At 37.3% G+C, this 24,747-nt stretch overlaps 4 protein-coding genes across 5 annotated transcripts; 2 read left to right on the top strand and 2 right to left on the bottom strand.

The window, feature by feature from the left end:
* Positions 1 to 2,833: 2,833 nt before the first annotated feature.
* LOC103333634 (Got1/Sft2-like vescicle transport protein family) lies at positions 2,834 to 5,223 on the bottom strand. Of its 2 annotated transcripts, XM_008236512.3 has the most exons (6): positions 4,971 to 5,222; positions 4,804 to 4,857; positions 4,097 to 4,170; positions 3,788 to 3,905; positions 3,339 to 3,397; positions 2,834 to 3,094 (listed from the first exon to the last, which is right to left on the bottom strand). In XM_008236512.3, exons 1-6 carry the CDS (start codon positions 5,073 to 5,075, stop codon positions 3,016 to 3,018), a joined length of 489 nt encoding a protein of 162 aa, XP_008234734.1. In that variant the 5' UTR covers positions 5,076 to 5,222; the 3' UTR covers positions 2,834 to 3,015. The 2 variants fall into 2 exon arrangements, with proteins under 2 accessions (XP_008234734.1, XP_088909829.1); XM_089053703.1 differs by lacking the exon at positions 4,804 to 4,857 and having other exon boundaries at positions 4,971 to 5,223.
* Positions 5,224 to 5,351: 128 nt separating this feature from the next.
* ATO (splicing factor-like protein) lies at positions 5,352 to 9,880 on the top strand. The gene is made up of 10 exons (XM_008236514.2): positions 5,352 to 5,649; positions 5,802 to 5,915; positions 6,236 to 6,340; positions 6,683 to 6,831; positions 6,914 to 7,010; positions 7,509 to 7,673; positions 8,203 to 8,274; positions 8,687 to 8,845; positions 8,987 to 9,064; positions 9,177 to 9,880. Exons 1-10 carry the CDS (start codon positions 5,476 to 5,478, stop codon positions 9,597 to 9,599), a joined length of 1,536 nt encoding a protein of 511 aa, XP_008234736.2. The 5' UTR covers positions 5,352 to 5,475; the 3' UTR covers positions 9,600 to 9,880.
* A 46-nt stretch (positions 9,881 to 9,926) lies between these two features.
* Positions 9,927 to 14,235, bottom strand: ORG1 (OBP3-responsive protein 1). Its single transcript, XM_008236515.3, is given in 15 exon segments — positions 9,927 to 10,224; positions 10,227 to 10,644; positions 10,922 to 10,984; positions 11,085 to 11,220; positions 11,342 to 11,418; positions 11,509 to 11,589; positions 11,818 to 11,905; positions 12,002 to 12,108; positions 12,303 to 12,389; positions 12,479 to 12,661; positions 12,918 to 13,034; positions 13,117 to 13,195; positions 13,278 to 13,321; positions 13,420 to 13,726; positions 14,038 to 14,235. Coding segments are annotated over 14 exon segments (2,007 nt in total). The 5' UTR covers positions 13,714 to 13,726; positions 14,038 to 14,235; the 3' UTR covers positions 9,927 to 9,991.
* Positions 14,236 to 16,632: 2,397 nt separating this feature from the next.
* Positions 16,633 to 24,391, top strand: LOC103333766 (LOW protein: zinc finger CCCH domain protein). Its single transcript, XM_089052484.1, is given in 6 exon segments — positions 16,633 to 17,782; positions 20,147 to 21,080; positions 21,517 to 22,891; positions 22,996 to 23,076; positions 23,655 to 23,898; positions 23,901 to 24,391. Coding segments are annotated over 6 exon segments (3,717 nt in total). The 5' UTR covers positions 16,633 to 17,148; the 3' UTR covers positions 24,350 to 24,391.
* The last annotated feature ends 356 nt before the right edge of the window (positions 24,392 to 24,747 follow it).

Raw genomic sequence — 24,747 nt, 5'->3', positions numbered from 1 at the left:
TTTTTGTTTTTGTTTTTGTTTGGGGGGGTAAGTGGCCGTTTGAGTAGTTGAGGAGTCTTTTCCTCATGCTCACTACTCCTTCATAGATTCCAAGAGTCAATGCTAACTTTGATGAATCCAACATTCGAAAGAAAAATTGCAACTTCTTGCTCACAGAGCTGTCGCTGTGGTGTCGAGCTTGTGGTTGAGTGAGGTTTTAATCTTCTCATATTAAATACCTACTTCAACAAAAACAAGAAAAACTTAAACACGTAATTTTGTTCAGGGTTTGGAAAACATGCTTTATATTTATTAATATCATAATTCAAATTAGAGTCCGTATGTAACGTTTTTGACACTAGTTTTATTATTTTTGGCCATAATATAATGCTTACCCCAATAAGTGTTTTGCCTAGTGGCTTGAATTATTTAACCAAAAAGAAAACACTGGGCATAAACAAGGAAAAAAAAACCCAAAATTGAAAGAAGAAAAAAATGTGGAGACAATTAAGGAGGTTCCCGCATTCTCTACCCTTAAAATAAAATAATATATTAGATTATTTTGGTCTACAAATTAACCATCAATTTTCTTGATATTTCTTCTACTCATCTTCCTTAAATCTTCTAGGTTAGTTTATGAAATTTGCACTAAAAATTCCTAAAGTTTTAACCTTTCTTTCTCTTCCTCTTTTGTTTAAGCTTTGTGAATTTTTTATTTGCCTCATATTTTTTTTATGTATAAGTTGGGTACTTTAATATTGCGTTTTATGAACTCTTTATTTTTCTATTTCTTTTCTATGTTGGAATATAAATTATTAATTTTTAAGTTTTCAATAGTGTAGATGATGAAATTAGTATTTAACCGATTTAAAATATGAAATTCATGATAATTATGAAAAGAAGACAAGTTTTATAAAGATCCATTCTAATGTGAAATTCTGACTCTGCCACTAATCATTGTTATTGGTACATGAACATCCAATAGCTTTATTTTTATTTTTATTTTTTGGTTGTTGGTCAGATAGCATCCAATAGCTGAAATGAAACTTCAAAGGGAAAAGGACCATTTACTTGCTGCCTGCAGGGCCCGGTATTAATTCTGTAGTGGCATGGCCTGCGTTTTTCTCATGGTCAAATAGTTGGTTGTATTGTATATATAATTGTAATTTGCATTCTAATTAAATGCTTTTTCGAGATTTGCAAAGTGAAGATTGTCCATTAAGAAATGAAAATGCACTCTCTCTCTCTCTCTCTCTTTCTATATGTGATACCGAATCCGAGACAAGCACACTAGTAACCTCAGATTATAATAGCTTTGGGTGCAAGCAAGTTTCAAAAGAAGCTTCTTTAATTAATGATTAACATGCTTGATATATAATTAATCTGTGTACTTTAAACTTGCTTGAGTCTATTAAGAAAGAAGAAAAAAAAAAAAAGCTTCAGTCAAGATCAACTCGTCCACCGAAAAAAGTTGTGAATTCTTTGATTGAGACTAAGCCAAGTAATGCATAAATAATTTGCGACAGCAGCAATAATGAATCCAGCTAGAGCTAGCTACGGTGGTTTTGGTGGTGGCGGCTCTTCTCATGGCTCTCCAATGGGTAGATACTAGATGGTGGTAGGTTTGGGTACTGTGCTAGTTGATGGACCATGCACTATGAGTGGGTAGGTAGATGAAAACTATTTAATTAGGAGGATCTGATGGATTAATGTTCCTTCCTCCTAATCATAATTAATATATAAAATTATAATAAGGTCACCACCATGAATCATGAGGAGGATGACTAACTATTCCCACCAACCCAATTACCCATAATTAATTTAGTAAATTCCCATTTAGCTTATTTAACTTGATGTTTCCCTCTTGCTTTTAGCTTTTGATGGGTCAAAAGCAACTTTTTTCTTTAAAATAAGTGAAATTAATCCTCCCTTTAATGAGCAGAAGAAGGAAGTCTGCAAAAGGAGGTTATTTGGAGTTTTGGGATGATATGTGTTATTAATATTGTGATGTTGAAATCAGATCCTTGTTCTTCACATTTTCATATACCATTAAACATGTACCAACCATCCTGAGCAGTTCAGATTCTCCTGTTTTCTTCTGGGGCTGGAATTAAAAGGAGGCTGGCTGCTAAAAGTAGGGTAACTTTGGACCAACAGAAATCCATTATTGCACAAGGCTTCTTCTAGGCTCACTTCAAAGTTTCTGATAGTCCCCAAAATCATACATAATGAAGAATTTGTTGCTCATCAGAAAGAGGGTAAAAGTTCAAAGTGTTCATTGAGCTCATGTTGCAAGCAAAGCTTAGCCATCCCCTAGTCCACATCTGATGCCAAGATGGGGCTGTTTTTTGTTTCTCTTTTTGTTGCACATTCCAAGACACCGAGAAAAAGAAAATCACATTAATACAGTTTGGTAGATGATGGTAATTCAATTCAAGAAGGCTCCATCGACTGGGGAAATATCAGTTTGGTAGTTAAAACACATTCTTTATGTGGTAGGTAGCTGTTCTTAAGGTCGTTGGGTATGTATTTCACATGGTGTTCAGCTCACATCTGCCATTTATACATTTCAAGCCTTAAATTCTTTGGTTCTAGGAGTGACGGCGCATACCAACTTTGTACATTTTTTCAGAATGCTATGGCTTGGCATTGGCAAGCAAGCAAGTGAAGTGAGATATTCTTTTGTTCGATCTAACAATTAATTGGGCTTCATTAGATTGTCCATTTTATATCTGTTGTCTGCGATGGGACTTATATTTGGGTCGGTCTCTATGAGGCCCTTGTTCTATAAATTTAAAAATTTGCACAACAAAGAGGCATGCAAAATCAACGAGAAAAGAAGTTGAAATTGGAATATGAAACCAAGGAATATACAATTACTTGTTCTCATAAGGTTTAAAACAATCACAAGCCCAATAAACCCAACTCCCGTAACTGTTATGCCAACAGAAAACTGAACAAATAATGGAAAAGAGATCAAACCCGGATCACAAAATTTCAAGACTCTTAACCCTGAACTGTTTATAATTGCATCATCTAAAGCTCAGTGTCGAATAAACGAATCATCAAATTCGAAACAATTCTTCGAGCAAAAGGAATGTAGCTCAAACTGTACCTGAAACAGTTCAGATCATATAAGTTGCCCAAGTAATGTTTAGCTTCCATACCATGAAACAGTTCGAGCAAAAAGGAATGTAGCTCAGATGAACTTTTAGCTTCCATAACATGAAGTACAAATAATATTTTTTCTTAGAATAGTTTGACACTTGACTCGGATGGGGCACAGGGTGCATGCCCTTCTGCATTTTCTCTGAAGTGGCAAATTTAGTGAGATAGGTGAACATGAAAGGGAAACTTACCAAATAAGGGCGCAGACCTCACATATGATTGCAATTATTGTTAAAATCTTGCTATGGATCTGCACGATGAAAAAGGAAATGTCAAGGTTTCAATTCAATATAATAGATCAACATTTATTTGGAAGGAATCAATAATCATGTACACTGATACATTGACATGTAAACTGAACACGAGCCAGAAAGTGGAGGCTGTAAAGACAAGAAGTTGAAAACCAGAAAAAGTTATCGACATGATCACCATGTTCCAATTCTCAGGTATTTAAACTTTTTAACCTTGACAGTATCATTATGATCATACAGAAACACATGCTGATATTTTATACATACAAAGTGTCTAATCAGGACACGTTTGGGCTCACAGATTACTGAGAATCAGACCCCAAGAACTTTCCAAAGTTGCAGCTATATGATCAAACTTTCTTCATAATATATAAGGATTTCATACTAACCCAGAGAGCACAGATGAGTGCTATAACAACACATCCAAGGTAAATAGCTGTTGCATACACTCGGACAGAATCAAACATCATTCTCATTTGTTGTCCAGGGCCAAAGAGGAAGGCTGTGCTGCCAAACAGGAATACAGGTTAGCATCTGAATGACCTTGATGAATTTTGGTTAAACTCAATCAGAGAAACTTGCATGAGAAAAAAAGAGGTATATTCAACAAGTTTGAGGAATTTCAGTAGATATAATGCCATCACACACCAATTTATGTGGCTCAAGTATTTGATGTTGAGAACTCATTTTGGACCTACCTTCCAACTGCCAACAAATTGCCAAAGGTGAACAAAACGGCAAATTTGATGGGTTTAGCAAAGACAATCAATGACTGCCAAGAAGCAAAAGTTATAAGAAAATGCTGCAACGAAATATCAAAAAATTATCTGTACAAATTATCTTGACCAAAAGAACTTTACTTTTCTCATAATTATGTTGCAGTTCTCTGTTATTGACTGAATTCATTTATCCAGTTATGAAATGCAAACAGAAAGTTTCCTTAGGCATAATACATAAAGTTGAAATTAGCTTAGCTGATGAAGGGAAAGCAGAAAAGAGTTTGAAAAGGTAATCTCTCCAATACCTCAAAGTTTAAAATCACATAATTCCTTCGCCATTAACACACCCCTCTTTCCTTGTCAGGAACATTCATGTAAAAGATGAAGATACAATACATGAATGTGCAACAGTGCAAATATCCCTTTTATCTTTCCTTTTTTTCTTGGTTTGCATGTTAAAGGAAGCTAAATACTTTCCATCAGCAAAAGGCCAATATGGTGAATGGACATATACAACTACACATTGCGTCCACCACTCTCAAACTGAATCAATTTCACGGAAAATCATGCGTTTATGTAAAGAAAGATAGCTGCAAACAGAATAATACAAATTGAAATCATAACTCAGTAATCCATAAGAAAAGCATTCGAATAAAAGTTATCTAGAGGGGTAAGAATTCTCATACCAGGAACATACAAACCAGACCAGCCAACAAACAAGCTGCAAACCCGTACATTCTCTGGTAAATTAAAAACCCACACACCCAAAAACTATGTGAAGCTAAAAACAAAGAGAACATAGCAAAAACACATATTTCACAACTAAAAATTGAAACTTCCTTTGCTATAGAACCTGAGTAGCAGAGAGAGCACAAAAGCCGTCAGATTCTTCATCCAAGAAGCCCTCTCCTCCCTCCTCATTACCCTCTAGCATAGATTGGTTGAGCTTCGCCCACATTTTTGACAAATTAACCGATCTCTGTCTCTTGCTCTTACTCTCGCTCTCTTCAATTTTCAACGGCTTTGAGAAATTTACAGCCTACAGTACAGGCCTACATGCTCCGGCAGAAAATGAGAAAAAAATCGCATTTTTATTAAAAAGAAAATCTTTTTTGAATGACCAGGTGGCAGGAAAAACTTAACCAATAGTAAAGAAACACGTCGCCTTAGTATTTTTAACTTCACCGCTTTTTTTTTTCGTCACTATAAAAAAGCATAACACGTTATTCTAGACGGCGTCTTTCACTTCAGAAAGGAAAAAAATTGGTATTTTGGGGTTTTTGCTTCGTCCATACAAAGACAGAGCAAGAGCGCAAAGAGAGAAGCCGTAGCTCCTCCCAAGTGGAAGTTGGCCGGAGATGTCGTCGACGCTACTGGAGGTGACACGTGCCGGTCACGAGGAGGTGGAGCGGCTCGAGCGGCTGATAGTGAAGGACTTCCAGAACGAGCCGCCTTCCAGCAAGGACCGCTTGTATCAGGGCCACCGTGTCCGCCACATGATCGATACCATCTCCTCCACCACCGAAAGACTCGTACGTATTGTTCTCTTACTCCCGCTACTGCAATCTTCTATCTTTGAATGCAAGGAATGTGAATTCTAGGTCTGTTTGTATTTGTGGAAACCCTAGGGTTTATGCTTATGCTTTCGAGTATGAATTGTTTGTTATTGTGTGTTTAATTTCAGATTGAGATCTATGAAGATAAAGATAATGCGAGGAAGGATGAGATTGCCGCTCTTGGAGGCCAGACTGCCACTGGCATCAACGTTTTCAGTGCATTTTATGATAGATTGAAAGAGGTATTTCTTTCTTTCTTTCTGTTTTTTGTTTTTGTTTTTAGAGTTGAAATTCAAAGAAGTTATAGTATGTCGTTTTCTAATTTGAGATTTTTAAATGTTGAAAGTTTATTCATCAAAGCCTCGTGGTTGCTCCGTCATGGTAGAGGCTTTTGTCAAAATCTGTATTTTTGTGTCTGAGTGTGCGCTCTGACTTCTGAAATTCTAAAATATAGTTTGAGAAACCCAAAACGACAAGTTTGAGAAATTATGTAGTTTATCATTTAGTTGGTGATACTGCATGTATTGTAAGATTCTTGATAGAATGTTTGCCCAATGTGCAGATCCGTGAGTATCATCGAAAGCATCCAGCTGCACGTGTTGTTGATGCTAATGAGGAAGAAGAGGCACTGCTTAAGGAGGAACCTCAAATTGAGTTCAGCGGAGAGGTCTCTCTCTCTCTCTCTCTCTCTCTCTCTGTTTGTATGCATGCTTGTGTAAAGAATGCTTGAGGTTACACAGACAACTAAACTTACATTGCTTCAATTATTTTCCCTTACACGCAAGATTTGGCAATATTGATTACCAGTAAAATGCTACTTCATTGTTATTTTGTTTTCTAACACTAATTGCATGCATAGTTAGTCAAATAATTCAGAGCTAGTTATATCTGGGTATTATCTTGATGTTTTGAGGTTATTGCATTTGTCACTTTGTAAACACTACTTAGTTTGTCACATACATTCTTCCTGTCCTATGATTAAATTTTTTAAGTTTTGTCTTGTTTGTAGGAAGCTTTTGGACGGTACCTCGACTTGCATGAATTGTACAACCAGTATATCAATTCTAAATTTGGGGAACCTATTGAATATTCTGCTTACCTTGATGTTTTTTCACAACCACAAAAGATTCCTCGCAAACTCAAACTGAAGTTGTCAAGGTGAAGTGTTGTGTTATTTTCTTTTGCTGCTGCTTTAATTTATTACATGAATTTGGGAATGAGTTTGTTTTAGTTTCTTCAGGCAGTACAGCGAATACATGGAAAATCTACTTGCTTATCTGATGTATTTTTTCCAGCGGACAGAGCCCTTGCAAGATCTTGATAGAATATTTTCAAAGGTTCATTTCAATCCTATCTTCTTTACTTGGATTATTTTCATGTAAGAACTTTATTTTTAGTCCTGTTTCATATACAAAGTGAATCAGAAATATATATTTGTAGTATTTTTTATAGTTTCCGGTTATGACTTTTCTGGGGTTAGAATGCTATAATTCACTAGTGCTATACCTTAAATTTGAAGGAGATAATTATAAGTTGTGCAATTGAATGTTCTTTGCTACCATTTTAATGATTGAAAGGCTTGAATCATAATTGGGTATAGTAGTAAGTCATGCTATGTATGGCCTTTAACAATGTATATGCATATATATTTCAGGAAGATATATAATTTGAGAACCAATTTCTCATGGTTACGTTTGTATTTGTGAACTTCAAGCTCTCTGTCTTGAAAGGGCTATTGCAAATACATCTAGGCATGATTCATTCTCTGGATTCTATCAGGATGAGCCTGAGTATTCTTAGATTTGGAATTTTGAAGTTTGGTGATTTTTTGGCAGGTTGAAACTGAATTTGAAGAGCAATGGGCAGATGGCAAGGTAAAAGAATGGGAAAATGAGAAGCAAGAAAATGGGCATCTTCAAGATCAGCTTACTTTGATCGATCTTGATTTTTATACCACGGTGGAAGAACTGATGGAAGTGGGTCCTGAAAAGCTAAAGGAGGTAAGGGTGATATTTACAACTTAAAGAGAAGTTATTGGCCAAAAATTAGACCTTAAGTTCACACAACTTGAGGTAAAAAGTTATTTTCAAAAATATTGTATAATTGTTCAAAGCCCAAAATTAACTTGTTATTGAATAGGAAGTGGTTTAGTATTAGAGTGGGGGATAGAAATAGAAGGGAATGTGAAAAGTGGAGAGGAAGTTAACTTGTTTGGGAATGGGGATTGCCTTGTTTTTTCGTTTTAGAAATCTCAAAATTGAATAGTTATTGTGCGGTCTTTTGTCTGTATTTCTAAAATGAATTGAAAATCCGTGTCATCAATTAATGTTGTTAGATGCATATGGAATTGAAGAATTTGAGAGAGTTTAATGCCACCCAAAAAATAAAGAGTTTGCTTTGTATAGCAGTATAAGCTGAGTTCAATCTTAAGTTCAATACAAGTCTTAAGTTCACACCCTCTCTCTTTCCCTCTCTCATGTAAAATGAAAAGGAAATTTTTGTTAGCTCATTTCTTTAATTTACTTCCAGGCACTAGCTTCATTAGGACTGAAGACAGGTGGCACTGTTCAGCAGCGTGCAGAGAGGCTTTTCCTTACAAAGGTGATTGTTCTGCAACTTCTGTTTTTATTTATTTTAAAAAGTAGCCTATTTGAAATGTACATGTATGTTCTCTGTGCTCTAGTTTCTTAATCAGTATTCTGGGCAGTATTTGCAATTGGAACTATTTGAAATGTCCTAAAATTGCTTGCTTTTTATTTTTATTTTAATGGGCATAAATAAAACTACTAAATTGGCCAGAAATCAGGATGCCTTGGAAAACTCTTGATACTATACAGTATTTAAGTGTTAGATTTCCATTTCAAATCATTGCATCACAGCCTATACATATGGTGTATTATTAACAAATTTGAATCCTTATTGAAATCTGTCTGATAATGGGATATCCTTTTCACTTTAAAAAATTAAAATTTTCATGCGACATATTACTTAATCTCTTTGTTTATTTACGCAGGACACACCTCTGGAAAAGTTGGACAGGAAACATTTTGCCAAGGGTTCGCGAGGTTCAGTACAGAATGGGGCTGCTGCAGCTTCACAAGAAGTTGACAATTCAAAAGAAATTGCTTTATTGGAGGCCAAAGTGAAAAAACTATGCGATTTACTGAATGAGGTTGGCATATGCTACCTAATTTTCTAGTATCCTATGTTGTTTATGTCTGTCGTCTGCATTTAATTACCGCTTTTCATTGAAATTGTTGAAGTTTGAATACCAGTGAACATTTACAAAAAAATTATCTGCGGAATTTTGCAGGCTATTGAACGAACGAAAGACAACATTGTGAAGAAACAGGCTTTGACATATGAAGAAATTGAAGCAGAACGCGAAGAGGTAATAAATTGAGCCCTCAATAAACATGCTGAAATCATATACTTATATCTGACAAGTCTTCAAGTTTGTAGTGGTTTTTAACAAATGCTTGATTGGGTTTGACTCCAAGCAGGAAGAGACACAGGCCGATACTGAAAGTGATGATGATGAGCAGCAGATTTACAATCCACTCAAATTGCCGATGGGTTGGGATGGGAAACCCATTCCATACTGGCTGTATAAGCTTCATGGTCTTGGTCAGGAATACAAGTGTGAGATATGTGGGAATTACAGTTACTGGGGGCGTAGAGCTTTTGAGAGACATTTCAAGGAATGGCGCCACCAACACGGGATGCGTTGCCTCGGCATACCAAACACCAAGAACTTCAATGAGATCACATCAATTGAGGAAGCAAAAGAACTGTGGAAGAGGATACAAGCACGGCAAGGTGTGAATAAGTGGCGCCCAGATCTTGAAGAAGAGTATGAAGACAGAGAGGGTAACATCTACAATAAGAAGACGTATACTGATCTGCAGCGACAGGGGCTGATTTAAGAACGCAATGCTGCTGAGTGGTGCTGTGACAACCCAAGCAATTGTCTCCGGTCGCAACAGAGTTGAGGTGGGATGAGAGAGATCGTAGGTTTATGGTATTATGTTTTTGTAGCTGCGTGATGAGAAGCACAAGGTCATGGTGTTGTGTAGCTGACAAATTTAATCACATTAAAATTACTCATTCTACCATCCCCGAGCATATAAAGGCTATAAAATTTGGCCTATGGAATTTATTTTTATTTTTTAAAATTATTTATAAAAAGTAGTCTTATACTGCGTTATTTAGGAGTTGGAATTGCTTAATTTTTCACAGGATATTATGAAATCTTATTTTAAAGAAAGAATCACTAGCAATTAGACGAGTGCCTGATAAATACACTTTGGCACATGTGTTATTTACAGCTTTCATCAAAACAAGACCTTGTGAATAAGAGTGCTGAACCATTTACCCCTCGAATTACCAGCAGCCTGGAGTCCACGTATGTTCCACACACAAGCTTTGACAAATCGAACATTTCAGGTGGGACTTGTGTCCGGACTTCTTGAACTACATTTGTTGCACTGTTGATACTTTTACTCAATGGATCACCCAGATTCATCGTTACTTCATCAATGCCACTTGAAAAAGCTTTGCCACCGGAAGGCTCGACGGAGACTCCTTAAATGGCAGTGCTTTCCTCCACTTTCTACCTGACAATTTTTGAGCAAAAGCATCACGAGTGTTTGATGGATTGGAGAGCTTTTCTGTATTCTTTTCTTCTTCCTTAAGATATAACCGTCTCCCAGCCATTAATCTAAATAAAGAGTTTACTTGGAGTTTCCCATCTACACCAGCCTTGTCATGGGGCCAGTCCTGACCAATCATGACCGTGAAGCCGATGTCGGAGGCAAACAAAAGGCTGGTGTTCAACTTGGAAACTCTTGACACAGTTAGGTGCACGTGACCGATGAGGACTTGTTCAGGAGGTTGCCGAAAGGTTAAACCAATGTGCCTCCCAGTACAGTACAACAGACGCCACTTTCCAGGCAGCAATTCCAGCCAATTCTGCATGTTCAAAATATACAAGGAGAAGAATAGAGTGAGCTTCAACAAGCCATTACAAATCATTGCAAGCATACAAACATTACTTAGAATGTCGTCGAGCACTGGCTAAATCCACATTAAAGACCAAATAAAAAAGCATTGCACATGCTAAGATATATTTTTAAACAACAATATTAGAAGTTGGTCATTTTATAAATGGGTATCTAATATCTTAAATGGAATCATATATTAGTTTAAATGAATGCAAGAGAAACATGAAGGATACACAATTCATTACCTTTGGCCTTGAATTCGGATTCAGCATCTCCATTAACTCGATGAAGTGGGATAGCCTACTTCGCTAAAACATAAAATTATAGAAGAAGTCAGTGCATCTCCCAATCACCAAGTTTGTGTATTCATAGACTTCCACATACAAAATGCAGGACCCTTGAGGATACCTGAGGCTGGCCGTAAATGTATTCTTCTGAGATTCGCAATGCAGTTGAGCCAAGACCCCATCTGATGATATCAATGGATGGGACTACCCGCCATCGAGGTCCACATAGAAATGGATGAGTAAGAGCATCTAAGCAACTGCAAAGCATTTAAAAAGGATCGTTTTATACAGAATAAGTTCTCACCATAAAAATAAAAATCCACATTCTAACATCACTTAAAGAGTAGATCCCTGCCTCACACATGAACAATAATATACCTTACTCTTTTAGAAGGTTCTGTTGCTAGCAATAAGGATAAAAGGTTCCACCCTGCACCCCAATTCCTATCAAGTATCTGCAAGAAAGATAGTAAACCAAACAAGCTTCATTAAAATGGGAAGGGTCATGAAATCACAGTAAGTTGCACTGAAGGCCCATTACTTACTTGGAGTCCAGCGTTTCCAGATGAGGAGTTTCTGTGGAGTATTTGCAACAAAAATTCACGCAAGCATGAAGGATCATTTCCCTGAACTTGCACATTATCAATATTGTTGTTAGAATAAACAAATTCTGAAGTTCAAGCCACACTCGTGGAAGCTAAAACTCCTTTTAATCACCTATTGACCATGGAAACAGAGTCTAACAATTAGACATGTATTTACATAATACTTTACATTCAGGAAAACTTATAATAGGGCTTTGGTATTATATGATCAAAAGGCTGAAAACTATTTTGCAGAACTTCACATTTTACCTTTGTGAGAAATGATTTGAACTTTGTGAATATTAAGGGATCCATGAGTTCCCGCAGCACCATTTTTGCCATCATGAATCCAAGACATCTAGGAAACATGTACGAAACAAAATAAACATTCAGAATTTGCAGAGTTATCTACATAAAACTTTAAAAAAGAATATTTTTCATCTCCAAACCATACCTCATGTCAAATGCAATCATCATTTGTCGCCTATCCATGTTATTGTCTGCAGTACCACAATTCGGACTATCGTCATAAAAGTCAGCAGCATTTCCTAATATTCCTACCTGATAAGGTAAAAAAGATCATTGGACATAACTCATGTCAGTATCTGCAAAACATGGATATCCCGGTTGGCATAAATCCAAGTCCTGAAAGTTATATGGTGCCAGGGAATCTGTATGTATCAGACAGGTGCTCTAAAAGTAAGGAATAATTGATGTCTGAAATCTGACCCTGGACAGGAATATCTGGTACTCACTTTAATATGTCTATCCACTGGGCTTATGTGCACATTCTCCAGCCTCAACTCTGTGTGGGCAAGTCCATGGCTGTGCAAGTAATTCACCTGAGTAGAATAAGCATTAGAAATATCATAATCCATCATTTTCTCGATGGAAAATACTAAGCACTTAATACTAAAAGAATCATACGTACTCCAATTAAGAGATCTCTCATTAGTATCCTAATCATTCGCAGTTGCCGAGAAACTGCAGATCCTCCAACTGTGTCATCTCCCACCCTTCTAACAGATTCCTTGTCCAATGCAAGAGTAGCCTCCAAGGTTGGAAGCCAATCCGATTGTTGTAGCCAATGTCTTAAAGAAAAACTACCGTGATACTGCAAATAGAAAGAAATTTTTTTATCAGTTCTCTGGCATTAGGGAAGATCAGATGATAAATGCAGGAACAGTGGGAAGATAATCAGTCCCCACATGTGACTCTCCACCAAAGAAAGTAATTTTGCAGGAAAAAACTATCTATCCATTATAGAAGTAGATCAGATGATCAAATTCTTCAGAGAGTATCATGTATGCCAAGTAGAAACTAAAATTAGTGGCAATAAAGGAATTAACGTTACACAGAAAGGGACCTACCCCGTGGACCAAAGTGAATGAGGAACGACCACTACTTATAGCTGAAGAGATGTAACCATGAACTTGCATTGAATACGAATGGTACATAAGTCTACGCCGAGCTAACTTTTTTAAGACCTGAAAAAATCAACAGTAAAGAATTAGAATGAGATGAAACGGTACATAACAAAGTAGACAAATTTTAACACAGTCCACAGACCTCTATTGCTCGTTTACCCCTACGCTGAGCTCGAACACTAGTAAGACGTCGAAGTACAACTTGTGTATTATACAAAGGACTGCAATTTCATCACACCAGACCAATAATCAAGCTTGACCTCGCAGTAACATGTGAGTATCTCAAAACACAAGTAAACTTACCTATCAGTGTCCTTCACTATAGCTTCAAAAACTACTTCGCCTGCCTACAAAAAAGCTCAGATCAATTAGACCGCCACGAATTCAAGACATCACAAGAACAACAACATTAGGAAATGCAAAAGATAATCTAATCTCTTCATACCCGACCGCCAAGGCCAACACTAACACGGTCGAGAACCTTGAAATCAGACATCTTGAACTTGATGACATGACCTGATTCTTCCTCCACAGGGACAGATATGTCAGTCTGAGCATTGTCGTCCAATTTCAGTGATGAACAACGCACTCCCAAACATGGTCTTCTCTTCCAATCAGATGACTTCCCAATGGCACGCATAAGGCTAGGTCTGATGCGTCTTGTTGACAAATTTCCACCAACACAGGCTACTTCAAAACTTTCAAAACTTGGGCTCAAACCAACCCCACAGAGTGCCATCGATCGGAGGGAGCTTAAAACACCACCCGACAATAGAAGATAGCATTAAATTTCCGAAATTTCTCACTTAAACTTTATTAGCTAAGCATGGAAAGGAATGTAAGACCAAATTAATCAAATTCTAAATGTTCAAACACAATTTCTCAAGCAACCAAGGCAAAAACAGAGAAAACCAAAGATAAAAAATGTTGGTTTGACCAGATTAAGTAAAAGTATTGAATTGGAAACCGAAATTCAAAATTTTGCCACCATTCTCGACAGCTGAACATTCTGGCTAGAAACTCGGGAATAAATGAAAAAAGGAACAAAATTTGCAGAACTTACCGGCAAATAGTGAAAAGGAGGTTGGCCGTTAACGGTTACAGAGAGAAGGAGAAGAAGAGAGTAAGAGTTTGTATATAGACGTGAATATATATAGGGTTAAGGAGGAACGCAGGCGTGCGTGGAAGAGGAGAGTTGCGTGTGTAAGAGACTGGCGGAAGCGTTTTGCCATGGGTTTGTCGCACGTCTACGTCCGCCCCCTCCAAATATCTCCGTCATCATTAGTTCCTCCTCTGTCTTAGATCACGGCCGTCCGTTAATGTGTTCCAATCATGAAGCGACGGTTCTGATTTGATTGAATTTAATCGGTGTTGGATCCTTTCTACTTTTGTGAACGAACACGAAGCTGGACATTCGTTTGCTTATAATTATTCCAGTCATTAATTTGTGCTAAAAGGCGATTACTTTGGGTTAAAATGATTGGATGTTGTTTTAAGAGTTTTGGGGTTGGGTTTTAAGTTAGTTTGTTTCGTAGAAGTTGTTTGACTCTTCTATTTAGTTAATAGTATGTGTGGTATTTTGTTTATTTGGGAAGGTTTTAACGAAGTTGTTGTTAACATACTAATTCTTATCATGTAATGTTCCTTTAGTTTAATGAAATACAATCTTTTCTAAAAAACATGCCATAAATGAAGTTGAGTTAGAGAACACAATACTTTAAGTTCACAAGGAAAAAGAATAAATAATTAATGAATTTATCAAACAGGATCTCGTCCAATGAAAATAATATTAACTTGTAGATTTGAATTCTCATAGTTTCTTGACAGTATGTGTGTGTGAAAACACATCCCTCAATATCGTTTGAATCCAAAAAAAATAATGAATTTATAGTGCCGTTGGTACAAAAAGAAAAGAAAAGGATTTAAAGTATCTTTTTAAAATTACCAACCGGTAATATAATCCTTGAAATTGCCTAAATTCTAAAGTTGGGATCAAATCAATGTGACCCAACAACAAAAGAATGGGTCCACTTTTCATGGGTCCGCTCTATATATATATATATATATATATATTATGATTAATATATATATGGTACAGCATACTTGCTCCTGATATTGGCCCAACAGTAAATGGGTTTGTCTCCGAATCACTAGTGGACATTGCACCCCACTTACCATGGACAGATCAATTCCGTGGCCTTTTGGGTCAAACAAAGTCTTCAACTCTTGATGGAACATAATTCACATAAACGTTTACATTAGGGTTCCTTCCATTCCGTGTGTGAGTGTTTTTTAATTGGACAATATTGGAGGTGATCTCATTCTCATGCACTACAACACATTGATCCATCGCCCTTATGCCAATGCGAATACCCCATGAGGTTGGGGATCTTAAGGAGGATTACATGTCGAAGCACGAAGGAAATGCATTAATAGTTCTTTAATTAGAATTAATCGAGTAGCTACTAACTTAATTGGAGAAGATATTCGAGTTGCTCAAGAAACATAAAAGATTACATTAATTCGAATAACTTCCCGCTTAACCTAATACGGAACACCTCATTTACTTATTATACTGTGAATTGTTACATAAAACCATAAGCATTATTGTCTATATCAATTATGAATTGGCTGCACTGAAATAAAGGACACACTTGCTGGCTACTAAAGTGAATTCGCTTAATGCTACATTCAGAAGGACTCGTTTTCATGGGTTGACAACTTTTCAAGATATTGACACAACTTGAAACTCATAATTGTTTGAGTTAAGAAAGCAGTCAAAATAGTTGCAATTCCATGACCAAAGACGGACTGTAATGTTTCAGTTTTTTCTTCTTCGAGTACTGTTCTGTTCCACCACCGTACATCTTGTCTTCATATGGCTTCAGAAAATCCACAAACAAATCCCTACTCTCCCTGCAAGCACAAAATTTCCATGACCAAGTTAGATATATTTTCATTTATATTTCCTTCATTCTTTCTTTCCCTATTAAGTCGCCCCCCCCTTTTCTTAATATTTATTTTTTTCCTTCCCTCTGGGCATATTGGTTTTTTTTTTCTTTACCTAATTTTTCCTTTTGCCCACACTCATATTTAATATTTGTACTTGCCATTCTTATTTTCAATCATAATTTTTTTATTTTATAAATTTTATCATTTTAGTACATACCTTTGCATCAATAATTTTTTTTGTAAACTCATGCGATTTATGAATTATAGTTTTATCTTAATTTAATAAATTAGAAAAGCAAAATGACACATTTTACTTGTGATCCTAAAGGGGAGTTACTTTGGAGATAAAAAACTCAATTAATCATCTTCTTTTTTATACAAGTGATAATTTATTTTTCGAACTCAGGTGAGTGGGAAGCACATTCCTTCTAACCAATTGGCTAAGCCCTGCCCAGATATGCACTTAACTAATAATTTTTTATTATATTATTATTTTAGTTGTTATCAATACATTTTCTACTTGGAAAGGAAAAGATAAGTACTTATTCATCTATTTATTATTTTTAAGTTGGATTAGAAAAAATTAGAATCAGCCGAATCCTAAAGGGGATCGAAATAAACTAGAAATCCTAAGGGCAATCGTGGCAGATAAAACACAATCTGTCCACCAAGTCGTCTCCGAGTCTCATTAACTCTCCGAATCCGATAAACAAAAAAACAGAAAGCCTTCGCGTCTTTGCTCGCTTTCAGTCTCTCTCTCTCTCTCTCTCTCTCTAACATCACATGTTTTTCCACATTTATCCCCAACCGACGCCAAGAGTCTCTCTTTCTCTAAGACGTAATCTTCACCATCTTCGATCCCAATCTCACACCCATTCATCGTCTACTCCCCGGCGATCCGTAATCTCCGGTTTCGGCCGCCGGCTACTCTACCCTTTCAGTTAGATTTTTCTGCGGCTGGTTCAACCCTCGAAAATTGTATACTTTATTTACAATTAGGGTTTTCAATTTTGGTCATTGGAGTATTCCGTTTCCTTACAATTAGGGTTTCAGTCTCCAATCTGAGCACCGAGTCTATCTCAGCAATTTGAATCTGGGTTTCCTTATTCAGTTTCAGAGTTCAATTTTTTGTTAGGAGAGGGTTTTATTTTAAAATTTTGAATTTTTGAGATTTTGGTACCTTTCGAGGATTCAAGGTTAGGGTTTTGAGTGTTTCGCAGTGATGCCGAGGAGTTCAAGGCACAAATCAAGTAAGCATAGCTCGAGGGATGCCAGGGAGTACTCGGATTCGGAGAAAGATTCGAGCTTAAAGGATCGGAAGAGCAAGGAAGAGAGTGGTGTTGTTAGGGTTTCAAAGGATTCAGGCTCCACTGAGAAGCGGAAGCTTGATTTGAAGGATGGGAAAGACTCGTATGGTGGCTCCGGTAATGGGGACTATTCTGAGGATTTAGTATCGTCTAAGCGGCGCAAGGAGAGGGTTGATTACGGAGGGAGTGATAGATGGAATGGCGGCGAGGATGATCACAGAGGAAGTGGTGAGGGGTCGAAGAAATCATCGAAGACATCGGGGGAGTCCAAGAGTAAGAAAAGAGATGAGAGTGTGGAATTGTATGCAGAGGGCGCTGAGGTGAAGAAGAGTACTAGTAGTAGTGGAAAGGGTGAAGGGAAGCATAGGGATAGAGATAGGGATAGGGATAAGGACTCGATTCGAAAGGAGGGTAAGGAAGGTGGTGGAGCAGAGAAGGAGAGGGAGAGGGAGAGGGAGAAGGAAAAGAAAGGTAAAGATGGGAGAACTGAGAGATTGATCAGTGGCGATGAACAACGAGTTCCCGCAAAGCAGGTCAATGAAAAAACTGGTAAGGTAACTGAATGGGTTTGTTAGTTATTGTGTATTTTGTACGACGTTATAGAATTTTTGCGGGCAATATGTTACTTATCATGAGTAGTTAACTGTATATGGATATATGCTTACGGTTTTGTTCCTTTCCCCTCTCATGTTTATGCATAAGAGAATGTTGCTAGTTTCTAAGATACTGACTTTGCATTCAGTTTAGTTCATTGTAGTTTTTTGTAATTTTGCGATGGATGATAGTATAAATACACCATTATGTTTTAATCCGTCTTTATTTGATTGTAATGCTTTATTTGAACTATAATTGCATTGAAATACTAACCATGGTATAGCTCAGTAATGGGATACTATGTATCTGAGTAACCTTCATATCATCCAATTCAGATTTCAGAATTCACTATCAAGGACCATTTGATATACTACTTAAATAAATAAAAAAATCAAACTCGTGTAATGTGGAATGAGAATGCGAAATGTGATATCTTGGGGGTAGGTTCGTTCAAGTGATAAGGTGTCTTAGGTTTGGGGGTTTTGGCTATAGTTCATATTTGTTTGGAACTTGAATTTGATATAAGATAAGATAAGGAATTCCTTTCAAAAAGCAAAGAAAATTAAGAACATCATTTAGGAGATTGCAAAAAAAATTCATTGGATGTTGAATTCTTCGACAGGGTTAAGGATTAGATGAGAGGAATAAAAATTTGGAGTGTGCCATATTGGATTAGAAAGAGTTTCGAGCACAATTTGAACGAAAAAAAGATCAGTTTTATTGAAGTCAGATTTTTGAATGGGAAGATCCTGTTAAGATTAGATTTTTGATACATTGTAGATCATAAATATGAGTGACTAGAAGCAGAAAGTTTTAACTCTGAATATGTTCTCCTTAAACACATTCACACATGCACCTTTAAAACCTATCACAATCCTTAATGTGTGAAAATTTCTGTGTAATGGTGTTTTTTGTCATTTGTATTTAGATATATTTTGATTTAAGTTGAGTGGATGATCTGAAAGTGCTCGCTACTAGGGCTGCTCGTAATATTTCATATCTAGTGGATGCTGCAATTCAGCTTTGTTGTGGGACCCAGTTTGGTCTTTTATATTGACAATCACATTCCTGGTCATTATTAAGTTATTAGTCACTTAAATACAATAGGCTTTCTATGGAAATTTGTCCTTGACAGTTGTGCTCAGATTTATTTTTGTACGTGCCAAATTTACAGTGGAGACAATTCAATTAATATTTATTTCTTCAGAAACTAACAATGAGGTGCCATGTTGGATTGACCGATGTTGCTTGAGGTTGAGTGTGGTTATCTAACATATGACTTGGCAAATACTCACTTGACGTGGCTGTTTCAACTCTAGATTCGGAAAATAGATGTATTTGATTCGTTAACTCTTATTTCTAAGATATGGATGGTTGCATGGGATAGTTCAGTGGGCGTGTGAATTGAGTCTGTAAAACTAACCTATCTGCTATTACTTTTCAACATTCTTTGAGTTGAGGTGGGATTGAAACATACTCTTGAGCGATTTGGAGGTTTAGCTGTTTTCCTTAATTTCCAATGACTTTGGAGTGAAAATTAAGGAAGACATACTATTGGTTTCTTGTTGATTATTTAAATGGTTGCCCTGCTCTCATGAAGATGGAAAAAATTGATTTGAGTCTGGTTTCCGTTTCTTTTATTCAGATGTTTATGAGTTATAATTGTATTACTTGTCTATCTGAGGTATCATATTTCCTTTATCTGTAATTTCAATATCTTTCCTTAACAAGGTGTATCGATTTAGTTTCTTAACTTCTCTTTCCTCCTCTTTGTGTTATTTGTTTTGAGATGTTGTGACTAGGTTTTCCTCTTTTACTTTGAAGACGTGGATTCCAACTCTTCACTGCATTGCCTGTCTATTAATTGATTTATAATCCCTTTTTCCTTTCAAAATTTCGGGCGATAAACCCTCATTTTGATGACTTGAATGGGTTTAGGAACTTAATGAAGTTGGGAGACTGTTATATGTGTGCAAGGGTTTATCCAGTCAGTCATGTTAACATTAATTTTTGCCCTTAACTGATTCATTTTTATTGAACATTTAATATTTGTTTGGAAATGGAACTATTTTTATGAAGCCACCAATTAGTGGTGTTAATTTCTGGGTAAAATTACTGCTGTTAAATGAAGAGGTAAAGAGGTCAGATCATATAGTTTAGGAAGAGAGGGTTCCATGTTATACCTTTTTCCACATTATCCTACATTTTAATATTTATGTGTTGACAATCTGTACATGAATCTGTTATTAGAATTAGATTTTGTGAATTCAACTTTATTTTGGAGCACAATTTTATGTCTTAATCTTTGTGGTGTTGCAGATTTAAATGCACGAAATGAGTTGGAAAGTCCTGAGTCAGAGAACCAGATGGAGAGACGGATGAGGAAAAGGAGAGATGAATTTGGTGATGGGGATAAGCATCTAGATGATGTTGAAGACATCAATGATGGTCGATTATCTTCTAGGGATGATTTTGGCAGGGATGGCAGGCAGAAAGATGAGAAACGGAAGGATGATAGATACAGAGAAAAATATCGGGAAGATATGGATAGGGACAATAAGCACCGAGATGACAAGCAAAGAGATGAACGCCCTACAAAAGATCAACCTAGCAGCAAGTCTGATGATAAGCATTTAAGGGAAGAAAAAGATATGACAGAAACGCAACCAAAGAGATCCAAGCTTCAGGATGGTGAGCGCAAAGGAGAGCATGACCGCGATCGCGATCGCAATAGGGACCGTGACTCATATCATGTCCGCGATCGTGACCGCTACCATGATCGTGAACGTGAACATGGGTGGGATCATGGTCGTGACCGTGAACGTGATTACGATCGTGATTGGGATTGGGATCGTGAGCGGGATGGGGACCGTGAGCGAGATCGAAATCATGACCGTGATCGTGATCGTGGCCGTGAACGTGACAGAGATGGTGATCGAGATCGCGACCGCGATTATGACCGGGACTACGATGGGTCACATCTTGATGATCGCAGCACGAGATACAGAGATAGTAGCAGGGGAAAGAAAAGATCCCCGGATGATCGTGATGATTGTAGTGATACTAAGTCTAGAGGAATCAAAGCTCGGTACTCTGACTTGGAAAAGAAGTCATCAAGCGGTGATAGAGTTGAGTCAGATGTTAATAAGGGAAGATCTCAGTCGAGGCAAGCTTATGCAGACACTATATTGAGCAGCAATAAGCGGAGGACCTCCCCCAGTTCTAATTCACATGTTGGCATGGATGAGTACAGGTAGTTATGTCTCTCTCTCTCTCTCTCTCTCTCTCTCTCTACACACACACACACACACATATTCCTTACGTAATTGGTAAAATGTGATTAGAGTTGGCATATCTTGGATTCATATGGTTATCGTGCATTTGCAGATTTGTTCATCTTCTGTTAATTTTTTTTTTTTTTTTTGGCATGTTTCTATCAGTGAAAAGATGTGACTTGTTTTAATATTGTGAGCTTTAATTTGGTTTACATTTAGAATTTATGATATCAATGCAGAGCAGTTGTGAAGACGAATAATTTTGTCTATTATACCTCATAAAATATGAAAGAATCCATGTGTAAATATTTTCAATGTTGTAAAGGGAATTTGTGGTTGTGTTTGAACCATTTTATTTTTGGAGGCATTTTTGTGTTATATAGTAATTGACCATAATTTTTCTTCTGTTACAAGGTATCTGAATCCAGATGATTTGAAGTATAGGGATTCTGTGGCAGAGCAGAGGACCAAAGCAATTCCTCCTAGAGATGGATCTGGTCTCTCTGGAGTTTCAGAAAGAGGTTCCAAGTACAGATCCATGGAAAAACCCATTAAAATGGATGATGGCCATTTAGGGGAGCTGTCAAATGAAAAGTGTGCAAGTTCTAAGGCTTCACCTCTGGCCTTGGTGGAAAGATCTCCATCATCATCAAATATTGACCGTAGGTATACGAACAGAACTGGTGTCAGACGGAGTCTTGACATTGAAGAAACAGGTCGGAGAAGCAGTGCTTCCATTGATAATAGAGATTTCTCTAATACCGAGGATAGACTTAGTCGGGACTTGCCATCAGAGAAGCCTTTGGTGGATGACTCATCGCCAGCTGATTCATCAGCTCACAATAGGAGTAGTCAGAGTAATTTATCTTTGTTTCCTCATCCCAATTTCAGGGCCGGAGTTGACAGCCCTTCTTTTGTTGGTTCATTGGAAGAAGATGGTAGAGTTAATTCCAATGCACGTTATAGAAGGAGTAGCGATCCCAATTTGGTTCGAGGGCATGGTAATGCATGGAGGGGTGTCCCAAACTGGACCGCACCACTTCCAAATGGCTTCATGCATTTTCAACATGGAGCACCTCATGGTGGTTTTCAAGGGATGCTACCTCAGTTTCCAGCTCCACCAATTTTTGGTGTTAGACCTTCAATGGAAATTAACCACTCTGGGATTCCTTATCATATTTCTGATGCTGATAGATTTTCCAGTCATTTGCGCCCACTTGGGTGGCAGAATATGATGGATGGTTCAGGTCCTTCTCACTTGCATCTATGGGATGGAAGTAATGGTGCCTTTAGGGATGAGACTCACATGTATGGGGGTGCCGAATGGGATCAGAACAGGCATCCGATGAATGCTCGTGGATGGGAATCCAGTGCTGATACATGGAAAGTACATAACAATGATGTGAAAAGGGACTTGCCCTCCCCAGCTCAGAAGGATGATTATCCCGTGCAGGCCCTTGTGGATGATGCTGTGGCTGGGCAGGCGGGTCAGATATCTCATCACGAAGATAACCTGGATCATGGAGTTCTTGCTAAAACTGTTGAAACAAGGTCCATTGTAACTTCTCCTCCAAAGGAGTCTATGTCTAAACTTGGTCATGAGAAGTCACCTGTTTGCTCTAAATCACCAAGCGATCATGTCCCTTGTTTAAGTCATTATTATCTCTCCAAGCTTGACATTTCACCAGAACTTGCTCATCCTGAGTTGTATAGCCAGTGTATGAGCATACTGGATACTGACGGGAGTTCCACTGTTGATGAAGAAGCTACAACGCTTACAATTTTGAAGGTGCAGATTCTTTGCAAAAATTTGTTCTATTTGTTTTTCCTTATAGAATCTAGTCTTACTGAATGCTATTGTATCTTTGCATCTTCTCTCCTAATGTCGTACAGGGTGCAAGGGCTGGATTGGGATCATCCAAAACCTTTTCGACTTCCTCACTTTTTCCTCCTTTGAAGGATTCTGTCTTTCAGGTATACTTTATGATGAATGATAATGTTTAACACTTCTTTCTATATTGATATCTTGTTCATATACCGTTAAATTATCCGTTCATTTGTATTGTTTGTAATTACCTGAGGCTGCAAGTAGTGGTATGAAAATACTGATTTTGATTTTTTTCTTTGAAAAAAACAAACTGGAATCTCTCCTCTCTCTGTTGCTTGGAAAATCAGGATATTGAATTTATGCATGGGCAAGAGAAAATACTTCAGTAATTCTTGTGCTTTATTATTTGGTTGGAATTATTATCATACCACGTTTTGTATGTATTGGTTCACTTGTTATATTTCCTGGTATGTTTTCAAACCAAGTTGAGAGCTGTTTTTCTAATGTATCTTGATTATTGGTTGGTTGTTTAGTTCTCTTTTAAATTACTCTATGGATTACCATATGTTTACTATTGTTTCTAATTTTTGGTTTTACTTTGACGCTTTACTTTGTCTTCTTTTAGTGCTTCAATATGAATTGGCCATCAAATACTACCCTGAACTTCATTCTAGTTGGTAGTACTGCATCCTAGTTGGTTGACATATTGTTTTCTGACTCGCAGAAGGCTATGAATTTTTACAAGAAGCAGAGGATGGAAATAAGAGGCTTGCCATTTATTGCTGGTGGAACACTGGATATTATATTAGGATCTAATCAGGAGAATATGGAAGCAAAAGTCCCTTCTTGTGATGTGGAGAAAGTAGAGGAATTAGTCCCTACTTACGATGCAGAAATGACAGATGCTCCACTGTCAAGTTTAGATGAGAAGAATGTTGTCACTGCTTCAACTGATAGTGCTGAGGAAAAACGGAGGTGCCGGTGTCAACACCCAGTCCTGAGGTGCAGAACGATATCTGCCTGGTTTCTCCTAAGTTGGAAATGCAAGTTGAAGATTACAGTGGAAGCAATGCAGGAGAGCCCCAAACACTTTTAAATGGGGTGGAAATGGATTACTCCTCTGTGCTGGTGAAATTAGAGGTTGGGGATGCAAATGGATTCTCATCAATTGATAACTCGGCTCTTGCTACCTCCACTTTACCTGCTGCTGGTAACGACTTGAATGTTATTAGCAAGACTGAAGATGATAACTCTATTCATTACCCAAAGGAAGGTGCGGCTGATGCAATAACTGGTCCTTTAGTAATACCAGAGGGATCCCCAAAGGCCAAGGCTTGTGAGGCTTTGATGTCTGGGTCTAATGAGTCTGATTCGGTAATTTTAAGTCGGATACATCATTCTCCTGAAAGTACACATTGAGACAATTTCTATCTATATCCATGTTTCCTTTTTTGTTTCTTACTTTTATTGCGTTTAAGTTCATCATGCTCATGCTATTTTCTGTGGCTTCGCGTTTCAGCAAGGAAATAAAATCAAAATATGGTTTTTTCTGCCCCTCGAGCTTGGTCCATAATGTTTGTTTTTCTTCCAGCCTTGCCTTGGCTTTCTTTGTTGCGTTAACTTCCTTTACTGTTTGTTGTTTCTTGTTTTTGATTGTCCTGCGTTATCACCATTTTCTTCAAAACCACTAATTTGCTACCTGAAATTCTGGCATGGTGTGCTTTTTCTCTGCTTCCCTACTTGCTTATCCTCTCTTCTTCGACCCATACTCATACCATACTTTGTCAAGTTTGTGTTTCTTAGCAATAATTAATTCA

This window comes from Prunus mume, linkage group LG5 (genome assembly GCF_029339155.1).
Source record: "Prunus mume cultivar Tortuosa linkage group LG5, ASM2933915v1, whole genome shotgun sequence".
Lineage (NCBI taxonomy): Eukaryota > Viridiplantae > Streptophyta > Magnoliopsida > Rosales > Rosaceae > Prunus > Prunus mume.
The sequence above is the reverse complement of the archived record's forward strand: the minus strand, read 5'-3'. Positions and strand labels throughout refer to the sequence as shown.

Coding starts and splice junctions, on each gene's coding strand:
- LOC103333634 (XM_008236512.3), bottom strand. CDS start 5,075: ATGTGGGCGAAGCTCAACCAATCTATGCTAGAGGGTAATGAGGAGGGA. Junction 4,858..4,970: donor GTGCTCTCTCTGCTACTCAG/GTTCTATAGCAA, acceptor TTAATTTACCAG/AGAATGTACGGGTTTGCAGC. Junction 3,095..3,338: donor GAGGTCTGCGCCCTTATTTG/GTAAGTTTCCCT, acceptor GAACTGTTTCAG/GTACAGTTTGAGCTACATTC.
- ATO (XM_008236514.2), top strand. CDS start 5,476: ATGTCGTCGACGCTACTGGAGGTGACACGTGCCGGTCACGAGGAGGTG. Junction 5,650..5,801: donor CCTCCACCACCGAAAGACTC/GTACGTATTGTT, acceptor GTTTAATTTCAG/ATTGAGATCTATGAAGATAA. Junction 7,011..7,508: donor TTGATAGAATATTTTCAAAG/GTTCATTTCAAT, acceptor ATTTTTTGGCAG/GTTGAAACTGAATTTGAAGA.